Genomic DNA, 17,482 nt, shown 5'->3' with positions numbered 1-17,482 from the left:
AATGTTCCTCTTGACAAGGGGCATGTTCAGATGAACTGCATAAGGAGGTACGTGCAGCTATGGATGAATAAGGAAGTACAGACAAGATCATATGAAAAACCCTAAATTAGAGGATAAAATATTAAATTAATGAAAGCAGAGGATCAGAGAGAGAAGAAAATAAGCATCTGCATGACTCCAGTCAGATCATCTATAAATGCTTCAGGCTTCTCACTAGTTTATAATTCCATTCACAGTTCACCATTTACCCCACACACATGCACATTCCATCCATCTCTTGTATCTCTATAAATTCAAACTTTGGCAGCTCTGAAGGCACCAATTCTGTCCTACCATGAATTTGTGAACACATCTGTTTCAAGTTACTCTGCTTTGTTCTTCCTTCTGAGCGTCACAAACATCTCAGAACACAGAGCAAATCCAATACTGCAATACTGTCTGCACAGAGTCACCTAAAACAGCTCAAGAAGTCATTTCATCTCCTAAGGAGGCTGCCTCTGGTGCTCCAAAACCTCCTGTATTATCCATCAAGGCACTTGGGCTCACAAAAATCAGCTTTTCTAAAGGACAGCCTCACATGAAAAAGAACTTTAAGGCAAATAGTCAGCAGGAAGCACTGTGAGTGTTCTATTGTGCCTTAATTTAGCTTCTGCTATGAAAGAATAAAGACCTAGAACATCCTCTCCATTACAATATATTCACCCCACTAAATTCATTTTTCCCCTCTTTCACTCTCTCCCTTCCTTCTTATATTTCCTGCCATCCTGGCTGGCACCAGCCTCCCTCCTTGCATTATTTTGCCACCTCCAGCAAAGCTTACCCTGGTCCCACACCTCCCCTATGGCCCAGCCTCCCAAACATTTCCCTGACACTGATGCCTTGCACAATCCCTCCTTGGTCTGAATCATGAACACTTCTTCTAAACTGGGGAGCTTCATTTGCCAAGACAATGACTCTTAGGTGCCCAGCGCCACTTCTTCATCTAGTCAACACAAACCCAGTTTCTCAGCCAATTCCCTTCAGGGCTCTCTCAAATCCTCACCATTGGCTTTCCACCACAGATGATCATTCAAAGCCTCCCCAATCTAATTAATCATATTAATCAGCCATATTGTGATCTCAAATCTGCTGACTTCTGAGACTCTTCACACTTCACCTCTTCACACTTTCAGTACTGATCAACTCAGAAGTGCCAATATCCAAAACTCTACTGTTCCCTTTCTTCTCAACTACTTTGGCTTCTTTACCTCCTCTTTTTTGCTGAACCACAGCTCTGTGTCCCCAGCTGTCTTCCCCAGTCTCAGTCTTCACAGATGAGCTCTTCATAGCAGGGAACCTGGCTTAATTTACATAGTGCTTTATCAGCATATGGTATGATGCAGTATTAGTAACAATACCAGTAATGATGTCTCGCTCTTAAACACACTGCTCCGAGAGCCATTTCTGTCTGCACAGACAAAGCCTACTAAATTCAGTCTTATCTTCTCATTTATCCTCCTTATGTGCAAAAGCTAAACAGGATATACCTAAGCCATACACTATTTCGTTTGTCCTTAATTATAGGCACTATTATGCTGCCACAGCAACTAGGAAAGCTTTAGCTGCCCAAAGATGATACAAGATACTACACAGTGCTACACACCCTGCCTCATCTCCTGTCTCTGCATAGCACTGAGCTATATGCAGGTCACATTTACACATCAGGGGCTGCTAGCAACAGCATTCCAGCAGTCACGGCATGGCACCAGCAGGACGAGGCAAGCCCTCCAGTGTCACTCACTCCATCTCCATTTGCACATCTGCATGAGGGTTTTTTAGAATCATACAATCCTTAAGGATGGAAAAGATCTCTACAATCATCTAGTCCAACTGTCTATCTACCACCAGTATTTCCTACTAAACCACGTCCCTAAATATCACATCCACGTGTTTCTTGAACACCTGCGGGGCAGTGAAACAACCACTTCCCTGGGCAGCCTGTGCCAGTGCCTGACTACTCTCCTGAGAGTATATCTTTCCTAATATCTAACCTGAAACCATACAGCATGGAAAAGGCATCTGCGAAGGTTTTACACTTCCAGTATCCTGTGGTGGGGCGACACTCTGCAGAGACCGGGCTGCTCCAGCTCACCAGATTCTGAGGAGAGATTCATTGAGGGAAAAATGGGAATTACACATTTGGCATCCTCTGAAACATCTGGATGCTCTGGCCATCAGATTGCTCAGCCACCATTCCCGACTGCCTTCTAACAATGACTGGATGGTAGCAAGAGGAAGTAGGACACTGTGGGGATTTAATGAAGAAGGGCTGATGCTCCGAGCGGCTGCTGAGCTGCATTAATGTCAGTAAGTTGCTTTGCCCCTGGAAGAGCCTCAGAGTTCCCATGATACTGTCACAAACCCACAAAGAGGAGACAAACCATGCACAGCTGTTTGGCTACCTCTGTCAACAAGGCCAGGAAAAGCCAGGATCCCACCTTCCCTGGTAATTAATTCAAATTTAATTTTCTGACACTTCAACATAAAATTTCTTGGATGTGAACTATCCTTAGTGAGGATACAATTGACTCTGCTTCTTCCTCTGACTTGTGATTCACCAAAAATTTACTATAGTTACCTGTAATCCTCACAAGCACTTCTGTTGCAACATCACAAACTGGCCTGGCTACCACATTTCAGCACTAAAAGGTCTGGCTCAGGATCCAATGCGTCACACGTTTTCTTCACCTTCTGGTGAACTACTACTTACTCAAACCGAGTTATCTACTTAAATTGTCAAAGAGATTTAAATTATACCAGCTCTGCACAAAGCCAGGATACCAGCACATCCCAGCAGGGTACAGGGCAAAAGTTTACAGCTATTAAATACAGAGAATTGGTGAACTACATTATGGCTTAGCAGAAATAGAATTCTTGCTTTTAGAAGGACAGAGAATGGCAGGATGAAGTGATTTAGCTGGAAACATCTTAAACATAGGAAGTTTAAAAAAAAAAAAGTATGTTTTTTTTTTGTTCTTTTTTTTCCCTCTGTATTAAATTCTGAAAGTACTGACTGACATGGAATAATCAGGTTTAACAGGTTAGCAGTAATATATGCCTCAAGTGTTCCTAATACATCATAATCTTCTTTCACAGAATTTGCATCACTGTCAAACCCAACTACTGATTTTCAGTTGATGCTTTTAACGTGTTTCTATGGTTACTTTCCAAGGTCGCATCACAGACGCCTGAACAGCAGTTCAGACAGACAAAAGGCATTTTGCATCCTTCACTGTATTAAATAATTTATGAAAGTTAAGGCATCCTCATGGAAAAAAAAAAAAAAAAAAAAGAAAGAAAGAAATCATGAAAGAATGGTTCTGAGGTTATTTTCTCAGCAACAGTTTGAAGCACAGTAAAATCAATATCTCTTCAAAAGCCTTCAAGAGGTAGACTATTTGACTAATGTTCCACACGGTACAAAACGCTAAGGAACACATTCTAAGTTTAGATCTATATGCACAAGCCTACATGAACTGCATGAGTGAATCTTAAAGCAGAACATGTAGACATCTAATTTGCTACTGTCAGCTTCATCTTTTAAATCAGGCAGCAGCTATTGTCTTCATAAGAAATCTGAATTTTAAAAATGCAAAAATAAAACTGAAAAAGTGAAGTAAAAACGGTAATGACATCATTTATTATTTCCATCATTTTTCATTCAAAGCCACCTAGATTTCATCTGTCCCCAAAACATTACAAATTTTGACTAGCATAATGAAAGCATGTACACAAAATATCTGAATCCTCTGCCTACCGCTACACTAGATCAGAGTTTATTGGAACTAATTGAAGTGTCTGAAGCTTGGAACAAAAACGCATTAGTCATTTAGTGGTTGTGCTAATACTGCTATGCCTTTCCTGCAGTTTCATTAGATACAGACTGCTTCAATACCCTAATCATATGCTCAGTCACAGCACAATCAGTACACAGAGTACTGGCAAGCTGTCCCACCATGCCTAGTGCTGATAAGGTGTCTGCTCTATGACTAACCTCAATTATTGACTATATTTTATGGTCAATCTAATGACCAAATGCTTATCAGTGAACCATCAGGTGCCTGTAATAGGATAGTGACCCTTAGTTTATATGTACCATTACTGCTCATTAGTGAATAATTAGATTCTGTAATCCACAACTCACAGGCATTACAATATGATGGAATATCCTGAATCTAGGAAAAGACTATGCTTATTTTAACTCATAAGATGTTCAATTGCATTACTCAGAGATTGTATGTTATGTTTTGCTAAGAAAGCTGCTTGTAAAAAGCATATCGTGTAATGTTTTATGTCATGTCTAAATTGACACAGCTTTCCTAAACATGCAGAAATACGATGAGTGGAAAGATAATGGGTGTGATTCACCATTGTGATTCTCCAGATTTATTAACTTAACTGATTTTAATCTAGTGAAGCCCAGCAACACTGCAAATAATTTAGAGACCTAGAAACCAGGGAGTGCACAGTGAGTGCTGTGTTTGGAAGTGTAATTCATCACTGCTTCGAAGACAACGGTCTCACAGCAGCAAGTGCAACCCTGTGCCCAAACCAGCCTGAAAAGACACAAAAACAATCCAATATCAAAGAATATTAAAATTTAAGATGCAATACAGCTTGTTTTCTGTTCAATCTTGCTCAGGGTCAGTTGGCTTTATACACAGTTTCCTCCAAACAGCTTTGATTTCTCTTATCTACCCCATCACTACTCAAACACTTGCTTTGGATACCTAGGCCAGAAACTCAAAAGAACAAAACTTTAGGTGATGGTACAGGCAGCACTGCCATGTCACCAGCCACTAACAGGCAAAAAAAAAAAAAAAAAAAAAAATCACAAATGAATAGCAATGGCTTCATTTTCAGGGGGACCTGATTTTTCTCTCAAGGGAGTGGTATTTTCTTTTTAGACAATTAACCTCCACCCAAGTTCATTCTACTCCTCCTCACTGTCTTTCTGCCTACTCTTGGATACAACACCTCCACCCTTTCCCAGGTGTCTGGCTGACAAAATCTAACAGCTTATTACAGCTTTCCACCAAAACCAGTCAATATTTACTTAGTTGAAAGCGTAAGAGAACTCAGCTCACAGAAGGGTCCTACAACTTTCTCACATATTTTCCCTCGGTAATTTCAAGTTTGTTCAGGTTGCTTATACAAAAAAAAAAAAAAAAAGGCTCTGGAAAACGCATACAAAGTATGGAGTACTACAATAAGGCATGGCTCAGTCCACACCAATAGGCAAAGCCCACTTGCATTTTTCTTAAACCTGAGGAATGCCCACTTAAAACTTCACCTGCACTGTAAGGGTCAACTGGGAGCCTCTTCACAGCCAACAGTGCTGATGAGCTACACTTTTTACTCCAGCATTCTCATTCTGACAGTGACCTACTGAGAAACTGCATTTTCTGCTAAATCCTCCACACCCCTTCAGTAACATGACCATTGAGTAATGTCTGGCAATTTGCTTGTGTGGCACAGTCGGCTGTTAATCAAAGCTTTTTCTCCTTCTATGACAGATCAGAGTGAGGGGAAAAAGGCTTAAAACTGATTTAATTTCTTAATACACTTCTGTCTGCTGGTTCTAATATTTGGCTTTGATTTTGAATACTTAGCACTTCCACACTGGACTCTGCATTTCAAGGTAATGAATAAAATGTTTTTCTTTTTTCTTTATTTTGAAAAGCAGAGCATAATTAAGCTTAAAGAAATTAAATATGACATTCAAATGAAAAAGAGCTTTGGATGAATGCATGAACTTGGGTTGCCATACACTTAACAGAATCAATGCACTCACTACAAAGACCGTCTTAAAGATACTCATTTTAACCCCATGTATCTCTCACCACCAGGTAAAGACTCTGGCTGCAGCTATTAGTTTTTTTCCACATAAGGATATGAATATTGCTTTACTGTGTTCTGAATTTGTGACCTTACAAACTATGACTGTCATTGAGGAATAAACTGGAGTGAAAAACAAACAAGTAAACCAAAAAAGTTGCACAGACTTGACTTCACAGGTACGAGCCAGCCCACAAGCAAGAGTCAAAGGGTGCCATTTCACTGAATATAGATTCTAGTTTTAATTTGAAAGACATTTATGTGCTGCCAGCAAACCACGCCACAACCCAAAAGCTAATTGTGCTCAGACCTGTACAAACACAGTTAACGCTGCTTCATGAAGAACAAGACTGGACGCCTTTATTCATGATCTACTGTTGCCACTGCTAAGTAAATCACAGACAGTTTCCACAAGCAAGCTACAAAGGCTTTGTCTTCTGAAGTAACTAACCCTGCACCCTCATACACTAAAGTTAATATACATGCATATTTTTGCCTAGCTACTTTATTTCTATGACAAAACAGCCCTCTTCCCAAGGAAAAGGCCCATCCACAGCCACTTTTTAAAAAGGATTCCTGTAAAGATGGAAGTACTCAATAGAAAGACAAGAAGAGGGGAATGGTTTAGGAAAAAAAAAAAAAAAAAAGAAAGAAAGAAAAAAGAAGAAAAAAAGAAGATTGCTTGTAAAATCTTCAATATATTAACTGTATTAATTCCAGAAGCAAATAAGGGAAAAGGTGTTCCAGGCTCTGCATAACTCAAATAACAGACTGGCCCTGCTATTAAGTTTACAGTTTAAGTGGCTGCAGAGAGAAAGATCATAAGGGAATAATCAGAAAATATGATGAATAGGGACTGCAGCATTTGCCAGTGCTATGACTCCTCTTTTATCTCAAGGTGCTTGCTGAGAGAGGCTTAGCTGAATGAGAGGTGAAGGACAGAGAAGACACTGCTACAAAGGATTCAAGGCAGAGATGACCTTCTACCACTTGCTCCAAGTTGGATGGTGCAAAGAGACAAAGACATAGGCGTGCAAAGGTCAGATCAATCAATCCTGATCACCATGACTGAAGAAAAACTTCTGGAACTGTTGATTCTAATACTTAACGCTTCCAGAATAAGCTTCCTATACCCCAGCTTCTACCAGCACCTGTCTCATCTCTGAAGACTTCCTCTTCTTCCTTCCAAGGGCTATACAGTTCAGCAATGAGAGGAGAGGACAGGACTGAAAGTTTGATCCATAGGTTCTCACAGCAGGACACATTAGAAGCAGAGGGGGAGCAGTGGGAGAGGGAGATTAATGTTGATGGAGATGGATCTGCCTGGCCAGGATTAGGTAATGGTATCCACCTGAGGACTTGTTCAATGTATATATGACTGCCAGGGAACAAATAGGAGGAGAGAGAATTCCAATCTTCATAAGACTGTCCATGAATGCTTGCTTTTAGGGATCAAAAAAAAAAAAAAAAAAAAAAACCACACACTTAAGAGAGGCTCTGAGAAGACTGAGAAATGAATGCTGAAATGCATTTATCAGCAATATAGTTAAAGATAATGAAAATACTAACTTGGGTGACTGTTAAAAGAAACAAGTGCTTTGTAAAAAATAAAAAATTAAAAAACTAAAAAAAAAATAAAAAATCAACCAGCCCTATTATTTGGTTAAGATGACGAGAATTTTGATCAGAAAAAATGCATAGGGAATAAGCAAGGTACTAATGGATTTTAAAACATTTTAGCTACACATGGCTGCTAAAGCTATAAAACCGTGATTCAGTCAAGGCAAAGACAGACTCATGTGAAGCAATTAAGGCCTGATCCAATACACAGTGATGTCATTTTCAGTCTTGTTTCAAGACTGAGGACTTGAAGACTCTTTCAGTCAAGCCAATGACAATCATTAGCAAGGACCTGTCTCTTTACAATAAAACCAGAACTGTGTTTCGCTGACCAGTGACTGAAGCATCACTGGGAGGAAAATATTTGGGATCTTTTTTTCAGATTATTAGGCACTGACTTCTTTCTCTCAGTTTTAAATGTGTTATTTTATTTTCTGGATTCTCCAGTGAAAGCACAGAGCTTAATCTACTCCAGTAGATTAAATCGGATTGTTCATACCCCCAGTAGCACAATAAAAGTTGTTCAGCTGGCCACTGTCGGTATTATGGAAAGGATTCACCTGTCTTTAGCTAACTAAAAGAAAAAAGTTTGAGCTTTTCCCCTCATTTTCCTCTCCACTTACACCAACTTCAAATAACTATCTTAAAACAAAACATATTATCCTCTATCAGCAACATTTCTCTATGTTGACTTTAAACCTGCAGCACAGACCCATCACACCAGCTTCCACACACGACACTTGGAACAGACCTTTCCCTACCTCTTGCACACAGAGGCATAGTGGTACAAAGTACCTAATGGTTCAGACTCATCGTACCACATTCATCTGCCCAAGTGCTATTTTCTGAAGAGCTCTTTTTGACTTCAGATTACAATTTAAAATTTGTTTTTTCAGATGTTGCAAAAAAAAAAAAAAATTAAGGAAAAAGAAACAATACAATTTTTGCAAGAATAAAAAGGATCCTCAGTGCATAAATTTTACTTTAATGTCACTCACAGACATATGTTTTTTTCAATATTGCCTCAAAATATGTTCAGTTCTGAATTTAAAAAGGAGTTTGGAATGCAAGTACAAAGCCCTGAATTTTGTTGCTTGAAATACCATCTGCTTGACAGCGTATTGCATTTAGTCAACAGTGCTAATTACAACAAAAGTTTTACAAACAAAACTAACAGTTTATTTTCATTATAAGACCCAGGAACAGGGAAAAAAAGAAGACTGCTCTAGCACTATCCTAGTGCTATAAAAGTCTTAAACTGTTTTAACTGCTGTTAAAACAGTGTTTTTAAAAAACAGTGTTTTTAAACAGTGTTGTAAAAAAAAAAAAAAAAAGCTTGTCTATGTACATGTGGCCATGCTTCTGAAAAAAAATCTAAATAAAAACCTCTTTTAGTTTTGATCCAAGTGTAAAAACTTTGTTACTTTAGCTTTTTCTCCAAGTAAACCTATTGAAAACCAGATTTGCTACAGGTAGAAATGTCCATTAAGGACTAGATAAAGACCAACAGGCATGTGATTGGGTTTTGGTCAAATAAGGTTCCTGCTCAAGTCTGCCGAGAGATATGTGATGTCAGTGTCACATCCCTGCTCCCCACTGGCAGTGTAAAGCTACAGGTGACCAACTCTACCTCTCAGCAACCAGCACCAAACACTCACCTTCTACCTATCAAAAAAGTCTCAAGAACATTTCACAACCATTTGGAAATGCACAAGCAGTTACAAAAAAAACAGAAAGGTGACAAACCTGATGAAGAACGAAGCTGCAGCCGAGGCACCTGCTGAGACCCCAGCTGGAGCCACCAAGCTCTGGGAAGCTGCGGAGCCACCGGGTCCTATGGGGTCGGAATTGTTCTGCCCTGAGCTAACCTGAACGTTGGGACCATCCCAGACACTTTCTGGTGCTGTTTCTGCCTGAAAAAGAAATAAAAGGAAATATATAGGTTACTATTCATGCTGAATGGCCATGACAGGGAACAGTGACATGCAGTATTTCCAAATACTGTGAGCATGAACAGAGATGAGCTGAGGAGCGATACAGCTGGACAAGCGTACCAACAGACGCTTGTTGGTGCCATGACTGCAGCAGACAAGCAGAAAAACACAGGGACCTTTTGTGACGGGTAATGCACAGTTAAACAGTTTGACAGGCATGAAGAAATGGAAAACTATAAGCAGAACCCTTTTGTTTTAAAGTGTTATTTGGGAGCTGGCAGAACTGTTTATCTGGTTCAGTTATAACTGTCAGAAATTATTTCTCAGTGGCACGTCATCTACAAGATGTATCTGCTTAAGAGGAAATAACCAAAGAGTCACGCTTGTAAGAAGTTTCCACGAGAATAACTCCAGGTACTAAATAAAACAAACGAAAATTTTGATTTTTTACAAAGTATATACAGGTCTGCAATTCCGCATTGTGCAGCTAAGATGGGTAAGTACATGGCACTTTTGTCTCCTATAAACAGTTCCAATGGAAGAACAAAAGGAGTTGCATCTTCTTCAGCATAACGGATCTGCAACATCTGAGACTGAGTTTGGAGGGAGGTGGTTGTTTTACAATTTTGCCAAAATGACAGACATTGGTATTGTGAAACTGTGTCATGTCAATACATCCTAGCAATTAACTCTTTCAGAATCAAGTTCAATTAAGTCCCACAGTCAAACACTCACTGACTGTGCTGGGAAGGACTCCTTTTAGGAAGAACCTGCTCTCTATCTAGGAGTCTAGGAGTACTGAAGATTTAATTAAAGACGACACCACAATAAATATTTGTCAGAAGAGGTAATTGCTTCACATATGATAATATATGATATTTCTGACATCTGAAATGCTACTTTGACATTTCCAACTAATTAGCTAAAATAAATTCCAGAAAAGGAGACAGTCTTATAATGAAGCACAAATGCAATTAAGTACTTCTTGGGATGCCACCAAATTTTAAATTTTGTGTTGCCACAGATCATGTTTTACATCTACAGATATATAAACATGGTAATAGGACGCTCCCACCTACATACAGACAATAAACTTCCTCATACTCTGAAAAAACAGAGATGCTCTCATAAGAGCTGAGGCAACCCTCTTATTAGGTATCAAATACAGGAAAACTCTGCCAACCACGCAATGCTTGGCTGAGTGTCTGGAGGTTCATTTGGACTCATTCCCATAGGTTCTAACTGCTGAATTCCTAGTTCCCAGAGAAGTCAACAAGGAGGAAGTGCATTCAGCTCTTCAGAATGTCTGCACTTCAAAGGCTAACATTGTTATCGTAACAGGAGAAGTGACGAATGCTTCACCATACTGCAACAAAATGCTGCAACAAAAAATACTTTTGTAGACCAGATTTCAGAGATCTGATGCTGAGATAGATGAATATACGAACAAATTAACTTAATCCTAGTGAAGTTACTTGTGCTGAAAGCCTAACTTGAAAATTTAAATAACTTCCTACAAAAATCCTTCACTTTGTAATACACGTGTCCCAGAAGATTAGATTCCTTAGCAATGCAGGAGACTAAGCACTGCTAGAGATCAAGAATGACACCAAAAAAAAAAAATGGTACACCAGTAACACACACACACACACACACACACACACACACACACACACACACACACACACAGAAAATGAAGTCTGTCTACACCAGCCATGAGATACCAACATTGAACCATCATACATGGACAGCCAAGAAATGAGATGACTGGAAAACAATGAAATCTGCTCCTGTGATTAGCTGCTTGAAAATAAATGATGAAGTAAAGAGGATGATGAAGTGGTGGATAAAGAAGGTACCTGAGTATGAACAAATTGAAAGGGAAAGCATATGGTCTTGACCTATGCCAGCCATGGAAAGTATGTGGCACCCAGGGAAAAATATGCAGACTGGGAAAGATTCAAATGTGCTATCTTCTGAGTTACCCGAACTGATGTAAAATGCTGCTAATGAGAAGAGCTTACTGAGTGCTTAGAAATTTATGGATTAGGAAATATACACCAGATGTATAAGAGAATAACCAAAAGAAGAACGCATGACACATCATAGAAACAATCAAATGCCAATGAGGAAAAGGTGGACTTCGGATCTTTGACCTAAGCTGCTGCATCAGCTATAACACCAAGCTGGCCTGTGTGGTTACTGGCACACAGCACCACACTTTACCCTAGGCTTCACCTAATTAAGCAATTTGAGTGATGAAAGTAGAGTTACACAGCAAAGTGATGAAGCAAGGTGGAGCAAGACTGGTTCCTGGAGAGAAGGGATGAGAAACTCCAGAGCTGGTACACTGAGGAACTGGCACACTCAGAGGCCAGCACAAGAGGGAAGGAAACCCCACCAGCAGCCACTCCTAGCATTAGTGTTTGAATATTCCCTTATGTTCTGCCAGGAAGACAACCACAACGCTTCGTCACGTGCACTGTCTCAGATTAAAAATTGCAGGGTAAAGCTGAATTCCCAAAATGTACTTATATTTTTCCATTTGCTTTTAACAGGACAACATTAGATAGCAGGATTTTGAAAGAAAGAAATCACATTTAAGCAAAATATTGAAAGAAGAATACTGAAGAAGTAGCATGTTTCTAACCTATAATACTTTAACATATGCATAAGTTGAAGATAAAAACTGTATTTATCAGAAAATTTTGGGGAATTTTACAGGAAAGTATGCCAGATTTGTAAGAACTAACTGGAATCTGTTAACCAGATCATGTTTTGCTTTTTTGTAAGCGCTCATCTTCTGACAGGTCAATTCCCATAAAAGCAATTCATGTTTAACAAAAACCATGAGCAACAAATAACACACATGCTTTCTTCACCACTTTTTCATTTATATGAGAACTTAAAAGCCTACATTTCTAAAAGAGACCAATGACTGTGGACATATCAGACACCTAACTCAAAACATCCAAACCTAAACTCATTTTTCAGAGAGCAGATAGTTTATACTTTTCAAACGTCCATTTCCTAGCCAACATATCTAAGTTGGATCACAGAATCATAGAACAGCCCAGGATGCCGATAAATTGTCATTCCTAGAATTATTACACACTCTTAAAAACTCAAACTGCAATTTCTGGGTAAATTTGACAGTATTTTTTCCTCAGCTCTTTGCATAAAATTTACATTGAATGAGGACAATGGGAAACCATTAACTCTTGTAGAGGGGGAAAAAGTAAAATAAGACAAGCGAGATAAATTCATCAGAAGCCTAGCTCAGAATACAATCCATACCTTTTTCATGAAGTCTTCAATTCCTTAATTAACATTCTTAAACACTGCAGGAAGACTGATATTAATTCTTACCAAGAAGCTGTGAAAAAAAGCCAAACAAACTCTTCCAAGTTTAGGATTAATTTCAAGGACTGTTTGCACTATATAAAGAGAAAGCATTTTCCAGCACAACCATTTTCAGGTCTCCAGGATACAGCTACATCTCAGCTGTTGAAGAGAACAGGGTCAACCTTCCTACAGGCACATCCAGTATCCCTAGCTAAAGCAACGTTTCAGCACAGGTAAGTAAATCAGGAAAACATATTAGCTTTCCAAAAGGAAGATGGCTACACGGTCAAACATTGATGGCCATGTTCTCATTTTGCCCCCCCCCCTCTCTGTGCACTCTGTGCACCACATGCACACTGTCCGCATGTTTGGTGGAAATCAGGTAAGGAGCCCATTTGGACCAAACAGGCACACACCTGCCCAATGGGACATGCCCTGAGGCATTTCCAAGCTGCAATCCCACAAACGTCCTCTTAGATTTAGGTTCCTGAATCGTGTCAGTACTTCTGGAAAATGGAATATCCGAGGCTGACCCACCTCAGCACAGGGAGACCAGCAAAGAAAAGAGAAGATGGATCATGGGAAAGAAATGAAAACAGAATACCTGAGGACAACAGCTAACCAAGGATGACTTCAAAGTTTTAGGAGAAACAGCCCCATGGGTACATCCCTCCTTGCAGTCACACACTAAGACTGTTACCGGTTCAAGAAAATCCAGTTCAGGTATGAGGAAATTTTTCAGGTCCAAGTCATTTGCCCTGAGGCAGGGAAACTAAACAAAGATTATGGGACTCTCTTGCATACTCCTGCTTCAGACTGCGTCGCCTATGGATGCTGAAGGGTACAACTAAGATAAGTGGGCTTTGTTTTTAATTTAAGCATGAGAATTATCTAGTGCCTCACCCTCACCTCAGTCCATTCTCTTCTGGGGACTATACATGGAAAATACTTCTCTAAAACAAGAGGAGTAACTCTGCTAAGTTTTTTTTTAAGCAGAGAATTCTGCAGAGGGAAAAGACTCCAGCATGTGGCTGAACGGGAACTGTGCTTCTGTTTACTACATTCTCATAAATCACTCAAATCCAAGCGCAGAAATCAAAAACTTGTCACTATAAAGAGTAGCTGAATATTTTAAATGTCACAGGCCTCCATCCAGAAATTAATGTGTTGAGTTGTATTTTTTTTCCTGCTTTTTTTTTTTTTTTTTCTTTTCAATTCTCTAAGAAAAATCTGGAGGTGATAAAAACCATTAACTCTCTGGAAAACAGCCAATCCTCAAAGGAAGGATTTCCAAAAATGCTCTATAATGCTGCCTCCCTTTACTTTCTCTCTGAAGCTATACAGGGACTGGTGCCAGTAAGAGCATAGCAAAGGCAAGGGCTGAGAACGTCACACCAGGTGTTTTGCAGGTCTGAGTGAATCAGTGATGAAAGGGTTTGGGGTCCCAGTGCCCACCCTGAGGATGTGGGAGCAGCGCTGGATGTGCTGCATTTTGGCTGGCAGCATCTACACGTACAACCAAGGTTGACAGGGCCACAACAAACAACTGTAGCACAGGCTGCTCCCAATCCAAGTTCCTGAAAGCTCAGGGTGAGGACAGAGAGACCACAGAGGTGACCTGACATCCTCAGGCTGCAGAGATGTGCTGGGTATGGCAAGGGCATCTCCTGTCCCATCCCCGGTTCCCAGCACACAGGTTCCCTGCTGTGACCAGATGGCAGGAAACATCTGTCCATGTTTAAACAAGTCAGACTTGTCTAAAATCACACTATAGAGAAGCTGGACATAGATTAAATTTCCAGGTACATAGAATGCTGTCAAGTCATTACCATCTAAAGGACAATTACAACCCTAGCAAGCTTTTAACAAGTTTGAAGTACATAGCCAAAAGTTAAGCTGAAATGTTTTCAATTTTCTGAGTATTTCCATTCTCTGGACATTGACCTTTGTCCACAGATCCAAAAAAGCCAAGATAGGCACTGCCACTTCACCTCTGCTACTTGTGCAAAACATAAGCCTGTTGACAGGCAAGAAGCAAACACAGGAATATAAAAATCTACATAGAGAAAAATAGATCAATCTTTGGACAGCACTATGACGGTAAAAGAAAACCAGAAAGCTAAAGAGAACTGCAGAAGAGAGTAATCAGATTCAACATCTAAACACAAGCATTAAGGAGAAACTCGCAGAAGTGGGAAGGAAGAAAAATTACAGAACCATCACCCCATATCTGGTAGACACCTGTGCAATCAAAACTCAATATTATCTTTCCAAAAACTAGTTCCACAGTGAATGCATTCAGCAGGACTTCACTAGTAAACTGCAGTTGAAGCTCTAGCAACATCAATACTGATACTCTACCGGGACTGTTCTTTTTCCCACCACCAACCTGTTTTTACCCCTTTCTGACTTGCAGGCCAAAAGGCAGAATTTAAGTAGTTGCTTTAACTTCTATTTTCCACTTTTGGCCTACAACATCACAGCAAACTGAAATGTAAGAACTGTTTGATCTAATGATTTTGCAGTCTATTAAGGCTCTTGCTTGTACACGATAAAACAATAATTCCCCCCTAAATGTTTCATTCCAAAGTTCTGTGACCTACTAACTGGAGGAAACACGGCATAAATCTCCACCTGGGTAATGCTTACACTATAAATCCTCCTACCCCCCAAGCATATGCCTCCCATGTGAAATAACTCCCTCTCAGGTTGACTAGCATGACGTAAAGTTAACCATGCAGTATACGTCAGTTGAAATGACACGTGTTCTGGACAAACTTTATACTACCTTTTGATAATGTTTCTGTTGGGGCTCATTATAAAATAACTAGAGTAGTTTACAACCACAATACACTACTGTAGTTGTTTCATAACCCGCAGCTGCAAAGTGGTAACAAGAATGCCTAACCCTGTACATTCAGACTTTTATGAGCATTGTGTGGTCAATGTGAATCAAACACAGAGCATAATATCCCTTTCTTGAAATAGGTTTACAGCTACAAGAGTTGCTAATGCCTGGCTTATTGTTTTATCTTTAAAAATGAGGCAAAAGGAGAAGAAAAAAAAAATCACAGAAAAGTAGAATTAAATAGAAATAGGAATGCCTGTCAGACAGAAAACACTGCAGGAGATCCAAAGGCAACCTCGGGGCTCTTACTTTTTGGTCTACTATCTGAATTACTACCACACACTGAGGATTTCTATCTTCACTACCAAAAATCATGCAGACTATGTTTCATGGACTGTCCTCACTCTTCAAATGAATGGATATGGATATCCAACATGCTTCCAGTGCTGATGTCTTTTGCAGTACAAGAATGGAGAAGAAAGTTCCTCTATAGCCACAGGCTCCTGAACTCGCCCTGGCTTATATCTCACATAAACCATGCTCCTTAGTCCCAGAGATTTATTAAAACTTGTGGGCAGATCTTGGGCTGGCCTCCTTAATCTCTGAAGTGTCCATTCCTTCTTTCAGTCTACCTGTGTTCCCAGGCTAGAAAGTGTGCAGCCAAGGATTTGAAAGCACAAAGGTGCCAGGGGGCACTGATGAACCTGCTGCTCCCCTGCTCCCACACCTTTGCAATGACAGCATTCTCTCATTCTGACTCAGCCCTCCAAAGCCAAAACTTCAGTACCCACACAAGTGACCTCACACCTCAGCCATGTGGAACAGCAGTGCAGAAAGAAGAGGCAAGCAATACTTTTTTCTTTCCTCCTTCATAGCTCTCTGACCACCAAACATGTAAACGTTACTCTCCTATTTGTACACATAAAGCCACCACTCGGAATGCTGGGGGGACATGAAAGGGTCAGGAAGGGCACAGACTCTGCTACACATGCACACTCTCAAAGTCAAGACACTCCATGTACAATCAATTTAAAACAGCCAGACTAAAGGAACGGTTTCTTCTAATGCCTCCAGGCAAGCATCAGAAAATGTTACTTGGAACCATCCCTGCTGACACTGCAATAGTTACAGCTTCCAAAGCAAAAAAAAAATATTGCTGTTTACTGCTCAGGGTGTTTTAATTTACCACTGTGGTCAAAATTAAAAATGAACTGTTTGTTCGAATGGACAAATATATAGTTGAATCCCTGCCTTTTGTCAGAGGCTGATACGAGCAAGCAAAGGAATTCATTAACAAGCTCATAATAATGCAAATTTCTGTTAGCTTAGGATTTGTTTTCCTACCAGAAGACAAATGCTTTTCCATTAGGACTGACTTCCACAGGCCAGATGTGTCTCTAGCAACAAAACACAGGACACACACAAATCTTTGAAGCAGAACTTGCAGTGCCTTCCCGAGGCTGCAACAAAATCTCTCAGTGACTTCAGGCAACTCAATCCAAGTTTCACTGTGTCTTGCTTTCTCTATTTTGTAAAACGGAATCATCGTGCTTCCAAGAATTGTATCTCCTTTTTATTACATTATTTTGTAATTATGTTGTGACACTAATTGACATACAATGTCAGCAAATAAAAGACAAAAGAGGCCAGAGACTGTCATACCTAATTTCTTTTTCAATCGTGCTTGAACTGCTTATATATTACACCTAACTACTTTAAAGAGAACATCCCTCAGGACTAATTTGCCTGACAGCTACCAAGTGCAAGGCACCCATTGACTAGTGTCTCACTTGAAGAGATACAAGCCCTAGTTACACGAAGTGAAAGCTGGTTCTTCAGTACAACAAAATCTAAAGCA

The 17,482-nt window shown here is 39.9% G+C and overlaps 1 protein-coding gene across 2 annotated transcripts in view; it reads right to left on the bottom strand.

Moving 5' to 3' along the window:
• KIF26A (kinesin family member 26A) overlaps window positions 1-17,482 on the bottom strand; it is a 98,177-nt gene that overhangs the window by 37,788 nt on the left and 42,907 nt on the right. For both annotated transcript variants that reach the window (XM_085225724.1, XM_085225725.1), the window contains one exon: window positions 9,244-9,410. In XM_085225724.1, the coding sequence (XP_085081850.1) occupies window positions 9,244-9,410 (167 nt within the window). The remainder of the gene's footprint in view (window positions 1-9,243; window positions 9,411-17,482) is intronic.

This window comes from Meleagris gallopavo, chromosome 5 (assembly GCF_905368555.1).
Source record: "Meleagris gallopavo chromosome 5, MGAL_WU_HG_1.1, whole genome shotgun sequence".
Taxonomy (NCBI): domain Eukaryota; kingdom Metazoa; phylum Chordata; class Aves; order Galliformes; family Phasianidae; genus Meleagris; species Meleagris gallopavo.
The sequence above is the reverse complement of the archived record's forward strand: the minus strand, read 5'-3'. Positions and strand labels throughout refer to the sequence as shown.